Genomic DNA, 11,727 nt, shown 5'->3' with positions numbered 1-11,727 from the left:
TTGGTGGGGTGTAGATCAAATGAGTTCAGGTTTTCTTCATCCTTTATAAATCTCAACTTTGCTTTAAATGGTGCCTTATCAGAGGGGAGAGATCATTAAAGTATATATGTGGGGTTTTTTAATTTATTTTTTTGCTGCTATAGAGGTATCTGAAAGAATGAGGACTGTTTTGCTTTTGCCTCTCTATTTTCCCTTCTCCATTTAAAGGAGGTAGCCAGAACCTTTGCCCTCTGGGTGGTTTGTTTTGAGGTCAGAACAAAAAGCCCAGGTTCCTTTAAGGCTTAAGATGCAGCATGCTGGACTCTGCCCCCAGTTTCTGATTCAGCAAGTCTGGGATGGAGTTCAAGAATTGGCTTTTTTTGTTTTTTGTTTGTTTGTTTGTTTGTTTTTTACTTTAAGTTCTGGGATACATGTGCAGAACCTGCAGGTTTGTTACATAGGTATATACATGCCATGGTGGTTTGGTGCACCCATCAACCGTCATCTACATTAGGTATTTCTCCTTCTAACTGTAACTATCCCTTTAATACCAACGCTGCAGGCCAGAACCCACGTGCTGAGAACTACTGCATTAAGGTAACTGCTCCTCTTGGCCACCTGGAAACCTACCTCCGTTGCCTGAAACCTGAGCTCACTGAGAGGGCTGGCACAAGCGGGAATGGGTCAATGAGTTTGTCCAGGGAACATGGAAGCTTTTGAAATGCGAGGAAGGGAGATTCCCAAAGCCCCTTTCTTGGCACTGCCCCCAGTCAGGCTGCACTCAGGTGAGAAGAGGGCTTGAAGGGAAGCAGCTTAGTGCAGAACTGGGAGAGCCAGCTGCCTCAGTTGGAGCCTGGGAGTGAAGATTCGTAGCACCCTGGACCCACTGAGAGACTTGCTCATTTTCTGGGCACCAAATAATCCTTCCAATTTTTATGTAAACCCAGGAAGGAGGAGAGGAAACAAATAATGACGACTGAATTTCTTGCAATTCAGTGACATAGGGGATGGCAGTCATATTGAATTTGATTTGAAGAAAATAGATATTTCCTGCTTACCCAACTTCTAGTAAATGCCACACCAGCTACATGAATTTCTGGATTAAAACATACAATCTACATATATTAATATTTGTTGCCTTAATCCAAGTTCTACCCTTGCCATGACTCTGTGTTCACTTTGCAGGGAGGGGCAGAGCTTATAAACTGAACTGTGCAAATCTCACCCTGCTCAACCATGTCTTGCTGAGCAGGTACATGGAGGGGGGCTGAAACCTAAGCAGGCTGTGAGAAAAGGGTGATGTTTGCTACTCTTCTAACGTACCCACATAACTCCTGCATAATCTGACACCATATGAATATATTACACTTAAGGCATTTTCTCATTGACTTTTACGTGGTTTCTACTTTTCAGTGCTGTAACAAATATCCTAATACATTTCTCCTGCACTTCTGGATTTTTTTGAATTAGATACCTGAAATTTTGACTTGATTTTTTTTTTTCTTACAGAAATTCTGTCAATGGGACATGCATGTGAGTTTAGAAGCAATTCTTTCTTTAATATGCAAAGGCTTCTGGGAGTGCTCAGGCCATCAGCCAAATGTGTTCATTAGCCCACACAAGATGCTTTCCTCAATTTCTAGATGAGATATACTGTTATGAGAAAATGGAAGAAAAATTACAGGAGAACAAATGGGGAATTGCTAAGATATATACATTTGTAGTGAGGAGAGGAGTTGGGGGCTTGGGGGCAGGGGTGAAATGCCTAGCGACTTAAATGACATAAGGCACTGATTTCCTGAGTGTTGAGTAAAGGGGTGTTAGAAGATAGAAAATTGCCAAGGATTAGTTTGTAACTCAAAATTATAGCTCAGTCCAATCCCATTTCCCATTAAGAAAGAGAGAAAAACATCTTTTTTCTCCCTCTTCCTTCCTGTCTTCCACAGGGCAGCTGTCTCCTCCTTGTTCCAGGACCCAGGGCTCAGGCTGACTTGTGTTAAGCTTCCATCTGGATTAAACAGATTTCGGGAAGATCACGTGGAAACTTAAATGCCATTGCAGCATTGTTTCTATAGGAAATGAGTTTCTCTTTGCAAACAATTAACTGCTTTTGGTACACAACCACTTATCATAAGGAGGGAGCCTGTCTGTGCTTATAAAGCTTAAATTTGAAGGACTCCAGTTATCTTAACTTAAAATTAAAGCACAATTAAAATAGCCTAGTTTGAGAAGAAACCATGTTCTTCAATTTCTAAGAGATGTTCCAATATGTATTTACTGCAATTTCTATGTTGGGGTGGTTTGTTGTCATTTTAAAAGTGAGGCTGGGACACTATAATATGGCCTGTCTTCTTTTTGCCTGTTAAACAAGGCGAGCTAGGGCAGCTTCTCAAAAGGCTCAAGAGGCACAGTCAGTGATCTCAGGCCACCCTGGATGGCAGGAGGCCACAGGAGGGGGCTTGCACCACCAGCTGCAGGGAATTGTTAAATTCCTGACCTAGTTTTTGAAAATACTCAAGGAGAAAGCAGGGACACAAATACTAGCTCTAGCCTTGTTCAATGAGACCACGTTCCTGTTTTCATTTCGCTTTAGCCGCATTTGTTCGAGCAGCAGGTGAAGCGCCTTTCAAAAGACTGTCATCTCCAAGGGAAGTCATCTGTTTTACATTAATTGTCCATTAGTCTCCAAGCCTCCATCCATTAAAGTCCTCAGCCACTCATTACGTATATTGTGCAGGAGTCCTGCTGTCAGCTTTTCAATGCAGAGCTGTTTTTCTGCATCTGACTTAATTGCTCTAAGTGCCTGTTCCTTTGAGAGAGCCTAGAGCATACCAATTAATGCTAACTTTTTTTCCTTGCTAGGTTGAACAGACAAGCCATGGTGAGGCCAGTTCAGCTGCTATTTACTCTAATTTATTAGAGACTTTTCTGCCTTAAGCTCACACAGTGGGTAGTTTACATCGGTACTGCCCCGTTTGCCTGATGAATCCTGGATATGTTTTCAATGGACTTAATTTTCTATAGTGAAAATGCTCCATAAATTTACAATCTATCCATGTTATTTTGATGAGGGGTTTAAATTCCATTTGCTCCTGATTAGTTTAAACATGTAATTTTTAAATGCATGTGGCATTATAAACAACAGCTTGGATGAAATTTACTTTGTTGATGGAAAAATTAAGCTTTCATCCTTTCAAATGACAGCTCAAGGGGTGGCCGTACAATAATTTAATTATCGTAGCTTCCTTATTATAGGCGACTCACCTACCTTTAGCTCCATTACCATTTTCCTTAATAAACACAAATAAATGGAGGAAAAACAAAAAATAAGATAACCAATCTTAGAGTGGCTTTTATAAATTTTTGATAGGCATAGAGGCAAATACAAATATGTGAGACTCAGAGAAACATATTAACCCCTTCAATTCTAAAAAACTAGAAAAATCACAATTTTGTTTTTCTCCTTTTTAAAATTGTACCATAGTTCCACTTATTAATACTAAGTTCTATATTTTATTAATATTCAAAATATCCAATCAATATAAATTCCTGTCAAGATATGGTAATATATCTCTAAATTCAGATTCTGAGTAATGACTTGATAATAATTGAATTTATTACAAGTTTTTAAATCTTTACTACAGTTTAATTCCATCCTATAACTAAGTTTGTTAACAAATGGCCCTGTTAATATATAGTTAAGTACCTGTATATTGATTTGCTTAATTACGTCTAAACAATACCAAAAAATAAAAACCACACAGATGCATCCAGACTGATTTAAATTGCAGGATATCATGAAAATTAAAGACAGACTTCTGTGTCTTATTTCCTGAGGATTGTTGGGAAAATATGCACTTTTGGCATAAGCAAACTACTTAGAACAAAAATAGCAACCATTCTGGGAAACATTTACATTAGGTGAAATCTGTCTCTGAGGCTCTCTGCCTTCCACCCAAGAGCTCCCTGCCCTGGCAGCATCCCCTCTCCTCTCTATTCTCTCCCCTTCCTCAGCTGGAGGCCAGTCCTGTGTCTCATGTCACATGGCCCTGGCCCGTAACAAGGCATTATTAGCAAAGACAGCTATTTAGAGGTAGTGTTTTGAATTCTCTGAGGATTATCATTTTCCTCATCTTCACTATCTTCATCCTCATCTTCAAGCAACATTTTTGAGAGCAGACCGTGTACAGAGCACAAAGAGCCACTGAAGTTGTTCCCCTCTCCCCAAAATAGTAACTTTTGCCTTCTAGATGAGTGAGCTCCTCTAATAAATTCTACAAGTATTGTTTCTACATCATGGGCATAGAGAGTGGCCTCCTCCATCTTTACAGAAGGAAATTATCACCCCCAAGTTAGACTAGTTTATTCCTAGAAATTTCCTTCAATACCTCCTCATCTGTAGGATATTCATTTAAAAATCCTATCAGCTTTTTTCTCAACAGTTTTCAGGAAAAGAACTTTGGAAAATACTAAAATGTCACTCTAACAAATTCAAAGACATATATTAGGGCTTTTAAAATCTCATACACATCCCTTTGGCCTCCAGGATAATGCTCCTTAATCCTAATTAGCTTTTACAGCATGATTAGTGTTTGCCAATGACGTTTAGAGGTGCCAAATTCACCAAGCCAATAAGTAGCAGAATTGTAGGATCCTGGTACGACTTTATTTTGATTCTGATTCACCTTTTACATCATGTTTGTCATTGCTTCATTTGTCCAAGGTAGCAATGCTTCCATATTTCTGTGTTCTGATTTTGACTGTAGTGTTTTGATTGAGAGTCTGGAATGTTGTTCACATAAGGGGAATCTTGCCCCAAAGAATATTACTTCTAAGGTCTTCACTCAGGAGTTTGGTCATGTACTTGTGCTAATGCCTTTGTATTAAAACCCTTTGTATTAAAACCCTTCTGATTATGGTTGAATCTGTTCCCCACCTCTGACAGATACACGACAGGGTGACCCCTAATGAGTCATGCTCTTAATCCCATTGCCATGAATGTGGGTGGAAACCATAACTTGCTTTTAACCATAAGATAGGATAAAAGTAAGGAAATACCGCTCCTGTAATTATGTTTACGGCAAAGTCGAAGGGACTTTTTTCAGGTATAATTAAGATCCCTAATCAAGTGACTTTTAGTTAAACAAAAGAGCATTTACCCTCAGTGGGCCTGGCCAAATCAGTGAGCCTTTTAAAGAGGGTCCAGGCCTTCCCTGGAGTTTGAGACCTGAAGCAGTAGAGACTCTTATTTCTGTTGCTGGCTTTGAAGAAGCAAGCTGCCATTAATTCTACAGTCATAAAGACATGAATTCTGCTAACAACCTGCAGGAGCTTTAGAAGCAGATCCTAGCATTTCCGTTGCATCCTCCAGATGAGAATGCAATCCACCTTGATTTCAGCCTTGTGAGACCCTGAGTAGAGAACCCAGTTATGACATGCCCAGATTCCTGACCCCAAAAAACGGTGAGATAACAAATGGGTATGGTTTTTAGGCCATCAAATGTGTGATCATTTATTATGCAGCAATAGGAAACTAATGCACCACTCTTGCAATAAAGATACTTTGTTTTATTATCCAGTATCCCATATGTCATTTCTAGACAAGTAGATCATTATACATGAACTCCACACAAGGGCTTCTTATACTTTGTTGTTAGAAAACTTACCCAAGTCACATCTCAGGCTCTAGAGATGACTTACCATCTAACCCTTTTGTTTCCTATCAACTTTGCTGTTAGATAACCTAGAAAATTTGGTGCCCAGCATGAAGAATAGTTCCTTTCAAGTACCTGTGTGTGTGGAATTTATTCCTTCCGGTGGGTTCTTGATCTTGCTGACTTCAGGAACGAAGCCGTGGACCCTCACGGTGAGTGTTACAGTTCTTAAAGATGGTGTGTCCAGAGTTTACTCCTTCAGATGTTCAGATGTGTCCAGAGTTTCTTCCTTCCAGTGGGTTCCTGGCCTCACTGACTTCAGGAGTGAAGCCGCAGACCTGTGCAGTGAGTGTTTTAATACAGTGAGTGTTAAAATACAGCTCTCAAAGGTAGTGCAGACCCAAACAGTGAGCAGCAGCAAGATTTACTGGGAAGAGCAAAAGAACAAAGCCTCCACAGCAGGGAAGGGGAGGCGAGTGAGTTGCCACTGTTTGCTCAGGTGGCCAGCTTTTATTCCCTTATTTGGCCCCGCCCACATCCTGCTGATTGGTCCATTTTACAGAGCACTGATTGGTGCATTTTGCAGGGTGCTGACTGGTCCATTTTACAGAGTGCTGATTGGTGCGTTTACAATCCTTTAGCTAGAAACAGAGTGCTGATTGGTGTGTTTTTACAGAGCACTGATTGGTGTGTTTACAATCCTTTAGCTAGACACAGAGCGCTGATGGATGCGTTTTTGCAGAGTGCTGATGGGTGCATTTACAATCCTTTAGCTAGACACAGAGTGCGAACTGGTGCCTTTACAATCCTCTAGCTAAACAGAAAAGTTCTCCAAGTCCCCGCTGGACCCAGGAAGTCCAGCTGGCTTCACCTCTCACCTGGACACATCTGTCGTTTTGCTACATTTACATCAGTGGTTCTCTAACATTTTGGTCTCAGGGTTTCTTTACATCATAAATAATTGAGGATCCAAAGAAACTGTGTTTGAGTAATGCTTATCATCTACTATATTAGAAATTAAAATGGGGCAATTTTAAATCATGAGAATGCACAGGCACACATTCCGTTAGCAGTCAATAATATCGTCACTCAGCATGGGAAAACCCACGGGTTGCTTGTGAAAGAGTGAAAGAAAAACACAAGATAACATCACAGTACTATTACAAATTGACCTTGCAGATCTGAAAGGGTCTTGGAAACCCCTAGAAAACACTTTGAGACCACATCTTGAAAACCATTACTTTATGTTTTTAGTATTTTTTTGTTTCATATTGCATTAAATTGTATTATGCCAACTCACATAAGTTTATGAAATATATGAGGTAAACTTTTCTACAAAAATGAAAAAGGCAAAATACTAGCTATATAATTGTGCTGTTTATTCCCCACCTGCCCCACAGATATGTGCTCACCCTTCTCTGCTCAGCTCTGTGCCTGGGAGGCTAACCTCTACAGACTACATCACCAGGCTTCCGCCCTCTGGCTTCCACATGGATTTTGCCAATGGGCGGCGCCAGTGGGAAAGGAGAGGACAGGAGGAGAGACAGGCTGAGGTCACGTATCTATCCCCTTCTTCCCTACCCCATGACAGTTCTGGGACAGGCAGCCCTTCCGTTTCTCCAGCTCTCAGCTGAGCTTCAGTAACAAGCTTCCTTCTCTTTCCCCTTTAGGGTTGGGGTGGCAATAGCTTTTAGCTGTTGTGATTCCCTGGGTGTCTCACTACATCTTGTTGGCTTCCCTAATCCTGCCTACTTTAATCATTTTTTTACATTTCAAACTCTCTTGATGCTTCCATTTGTATCCTGAGGAATCCTGGCTAATAGAGCAAGCTTGGACACATTCCTTCATTTCACAGGTCCTCAGTTTATTTAGCTGTAAAATGAAGGGCCTGAGCAGCCTTTCCCAAAGTGGATTCTGCAGATCAGTCTCACCATATTCCATTTTGTATTCTGTGATCAAATGTGTTTGGGAAACACTGAATATAATGTCCCCTTTTGGAGAGCCACAGTTTGTGGCACCATATCAACAACTCTGAGAGGTCCTGAAGTAGATGTGCCTGTTTTACCCTGTTTAGCTCAACATTTCCCTAATATAGTTAACAATGGAACCACTGTTTTTTGCTTGTTTGCTTTTGCAGGAAACGCTAATAACATCGAGAAAACACCAGATCAAGTCATCTCCAGGTGGGCCATGTATGGCATTGTCTTATTCTATGGAAAGGTATTCTGTAATGAATATTTTTGAATATTTTCTGGTGGCCCCTCAATCCTGAAATCTAAAATTTTCCACCCATGTGACTCAGCTTGCTCTAGGCACAATAATGGAATTCTATTTCTGTGACCTCGGTACAATGTTGAGCTTCTCTTCTGACCATGACTTTGTCTTGGTAAAGTAGTATCCCTCTAATTAAAATCAGGATTGAAAATAGAATTCCAGGAATAGCTGAATACACAATACACATTTACATAGAGCACAATTGCATCCAAGCCCCGTGGAGTGTGGTGGTGCAAAGTAAGGTATGAATCCCACTGAAACTTTCTGAAAGTGTGTGGTTGTCATGAACAACACTGACAAATCTGAGGCCCTCCTTGCTTCCTGTTACAATAATTAACTACCTTTTCTTCTTTTTCTTTTGGAGACAGATTAGAGTGCAATGTCATGATCTCAGCTCACTGTAGCTTTGACCTCCCAGACTCAAGAGATCCTCTCTCCTCAGCCTCCCGAGTAGCTGGGACTGCAGGCACATACCACATGCCCAGAAAATTTTTTTCTCATGAGGGCTGATGAGTAGAGCCTGGGTCTCTCACTATATTGCCTGGGCTGGTCTTGAACTCCTGGGCTCAAATAATCCTCCTGCCTTGGCATCCTAAAATGCTGGGATTATAGGCATGAGCCACTGTGCCCAGCCAGTAACTACTATTTTGATCAGATCATTTCTAGAGAAACCAATATGTATCCCCTCCTGATTTTCTACTGTCAAAGCCCCAGTATCAGGCACTCATCCCTTTCCAGTGTGGCACAAAGCAGGGGGCTTACCCCACTTCCAGGGCTGAATCCTGGCTGAACTAAGCCCATTTGTATGGCCCCATTATCTTTCCAATAACAGGTTTAGGGGTGGGCTTGTGACTCACTTCTAGCCAGTGAGACATGCAAGAGCGGTGGATTGCTGGGAGTTTAGAGGGAGAGTTTTCTTTGTTTCTGAAAATACAAACACCAGAAACCATGCTCCCTTTTTGGCACCCAGTGTTATTTTGTTTCTAGATGTGTTACTTAGGAATGTGGCAGCTGTCTTGCCTCCACAGGGAGGACAGCATCAAAATAGAACTGATGCTGAGGACAGCAGAGAGGAGGACGAGACAAACCTCGGTGGATGGCATCATGGGGCCTCTGATTGTTCCTGTATCCATTCCATGTGGTTTAAGCCAGTTGAGGCAGCATTTTCAGTCTTGAAGCCCAACTCCTTCTAAATGATAGGTATACCTTTTAATGGAACTATTCGCAGCCTCAAATTCTTCCCAGTTACACCCTGTCCAGGAAGCAGCAGAAAACTAAATACTACATTTCTTCATTCACAGGCCTCCCTTTTCCTATGCCCCTGGCATACAGTGACAGTGCTGCCCTGCAGGATGGCATATCAGAGAGCTCAGGATGGATGCAGTCAGGGACGACAGCCCATGTCCAAGAAGGCTGCCTGCTGAATGTTTGCCCAGCAGAAGATTTTAGAAAGAAAGGAAACATCTAGTGATTTTCTTGCCTCCAGAAGATTCCCTGATCCAGTCTTCCCTTGGCACAAACTTTTAGTTATTGTGTTTACATATATATTTTATATATGCATGGTCATTATTTTATCTGTTTTATTTGGGGACTTTATCTTGATGTGAGTCCTCATACCTAACACACTGCAATATAAATTATGTAATTATGTGCTTCTTTTTTTTTTTTTGAGATGGAGTCTCGTTCTGTCATCCATGCAGGAGTGCAGTAGTGTGATCTTGGCTCACTGCAACCTCCACCTCCTGGGTTCAAGTGATTCTCCTGCTTCAGCCTCCCAAGTAGCTGGGACTATGGGCACCTGCCACCATGCCTGGCTAATTTTTGTTTTTTTTTTTTTTTTTTTTAGTAGAGACAGGGCTTCACCATGTTGGCCAGGCTGCTCTCAAACTCCTGACATCAGGTGATCCACCCACTTCAGCCTCACAAAGTCCTGGATTACAGGCATGAGCCACTGTACCTGGCCCGTGCTTTCAATAAGTACTTTCTCACTGACTAATACCCCTAGCTTTTGTATTATAAGAAAAAAAGAGGCATAAAAGAGAATGAATCCCTGGCCCCAGTATCAGTCAGGATTTAATCAGAAAACAGAAATCGTGCTAAGTTTTTGATGAGTTGGAAAGAGTTGAAAGAGGAATTGAGGCTTGCACAACCATTAGAAGGGCTGGGTAAGGAAAGGTCAGAAGGTTGCTTTAAGGGCAACCAAAGTGCAGAGACCTCAAGAGAAACTGGGGCTTCTGTTGTGATCAAGTTGCCTATAGCAGGTGCTTCTCAGGAGGACTCTGAGAAGCTGAGGCTCTGAGTAACTGCCTGTAGCTGGCACTATAGAAAAATAGCTTCTCCTTTTCTGCCTCAGATATTTCACGGGGGTGCCTCTCACTGGACAAATGTAACCTGGAGGCATATATGAAAAGAACTGGTAATGAGATTTCTGGTTTTCCTCCAAGACAGTGAAGAATGGAGGGCTGGGGGGCATAAGTCACAATGAAGTTGAGCTATCAACAGACCACCCAGAAACCCAACCTCCCATATATTAATGAAAAATGAAAAAAGCAAAGAGCAATTGATAAACAAGTGTATTTAAGTTATACCAATGGCAAGATTGCTGTGTCAAAAAGCATTTGATAATCAGTTAATTGGTAAGTGTCTACTATGCAGAATTAGAGGCAGTTTTTGTTTTGTTTTCTTTTGTTTTAGATTATTTCTTGTTCAAAACTCACTCAGGTTCCTGGGCTGTAATACGTGAGCCAGATAGAGCAGCTTTGATCTCACTGGTGGTTTGTTTAGAAGCCTGAGATCTGGAGTAGCTTTCTAAAATCTTCAGCTCTAAAAACCAATACAGTTTAATAAAAATCTCTACATTTGCTTGCAATAGTCGCAAATACATAGTAAAATAACAGAAATGATTTCAGCCAAGAAATTAGCCGTTTTCTTCCTCTTGATTTAAGACAGAGAATTAGCTTTGGAGGGAAGTGGCAATGTTTCTAAACTTACACACAAATCCACACCAACAGTATGCTCCTAATAGTCACCAGATTTAGAGCTAACCTGGTATTCTGAGATTGATCTGAGATGGAGGGAGAAGCAACAGCTAACTGACCGAAAGCTAAATGCCACAAGGCAAAACCTTTTTGTTAGAAGCTTATCGTGTTAGAAGATTATCATGTTTCCAGGGGAGGCTGGATGCTTTGATTAAGAGAGACCCAGTTATGAACCCAGCCTTCTAAAGACCTCCAGCGAGAACCCTGCAAGTCTCCTCAGGGCAGGGGTTCTGGGAGTTTCTAGGTTCTTGCAATTCCTGCAGCAAACACATCAACACACACAAAAAAGCACTGGGAATTCAGAGTCCCAGAGAAGCACATTTGGGTACATCCCTCAAGGTTAAGATTTGCTGGAAACTTTGATAAGATATTTGGATGTGGAGAAGACCAGGGAAGTGTTAAGTAAAGGAATATGAAGTTGGGAGCCAATTATTCATTCTTTTCCCTATCCCTCTCACCCATTAGCATCAATAATTGAAAAAGGACCATCCATGTGTGTATGGGGAAGGCAGTAGGCTTAGAGGCTGCTAATGGCAATTTTGTAAATGAGGGCAAAAATGGGGCTCTGCAGGCAAAAAGCTTGACTGGGTAGAGCCACCTCAAAACTGAGGCTTCAACCATCACAGCCTGACATCTGCAGCATGTGACTCACTGCATGTTCAAGCAAGACTCTGTTCAAATAAGTATCTTCCACTTTGGTTCTATGTTGCTGCCACCAGTGTAACTACTCTGCTGCCTTTCTTAGGGGTGGGGACAAGCTACCTCCTTGAGTTTGAGGCTTG

General features: G+C 41.5%; 1 protein-coding gene across 1 annotated transcript; it reads left to right on the top strand.

Moving 5' to 3' along the window:
- Positions 1 to 685: 685 nt before the first annotated feature.
- LOC105517667 (chromosome unknown open reading frame, human C6orf7) lies at positions 686 to 9,546 on the top strand. The gene is made up of 4 exons (XM_011950286.1): positions 686 to 764; positions 5,718 to 5,845; positions 7,034 to 7,186; positions 9,209 to 9,546. The coding sequence occupies exons 1-4, from the start codon at positions 686 to 688 to the stop codon at positions 9,329 to 9,331; spliced, it is 483 nt and encodes a 160-aa protein (XP_011805676.1). The 3' UTR covers positions 9,332 to 9,546.
- Positions 9,547 to 11,727: the final 2,181 nt, after the last annotated feature.

The sequence above is a fragment of the Colobus angolensis genome, unplaced genomic scaffold (genome assembly GCF_000951035.1).
Source record: "Colobus angolensis palliatus isolate OR3802 unplaced genomic scaffold, Cang.pa_1.0 Scaffold304, whole genome shotgun sequence".
NCBI classification, from domain to species: Eukaryota; Metazoa; Chordata; class Mammalia; order Primates; family Cercopithecidae; genus Colobus; species Colobus angolensis.
Note: the sequence above shows the minus strand (reverse complement) of the source record. Positions and strands in the feature narration are given on the sequence as shown.

Bases quoted from the DNA above. Each gene is read 5' to 3' on its own strand.
- LOC105517667 (XM_011950286.1), top strand. From the start codon at position 686: ATGGAAGCTTTTGAAATGCGAGGAAGGGAGATTCCCAAAGCCCCTTTC. The intron at 765-5,717 runs GTGAGAAGAGGG...CTTTGCTGTTAG, and splicing joins CCCAGTCAGGCTGCACTCAG to ATAACCTAGAAAATTTGGTG. The intron at 7,187-9,208 runs GTCACGTATCTA...CTTCATTCACAG, and splicing joins AGGAGGAGAGACAGGCTGAG to GCCTCCCTTTTCCTATGCCC.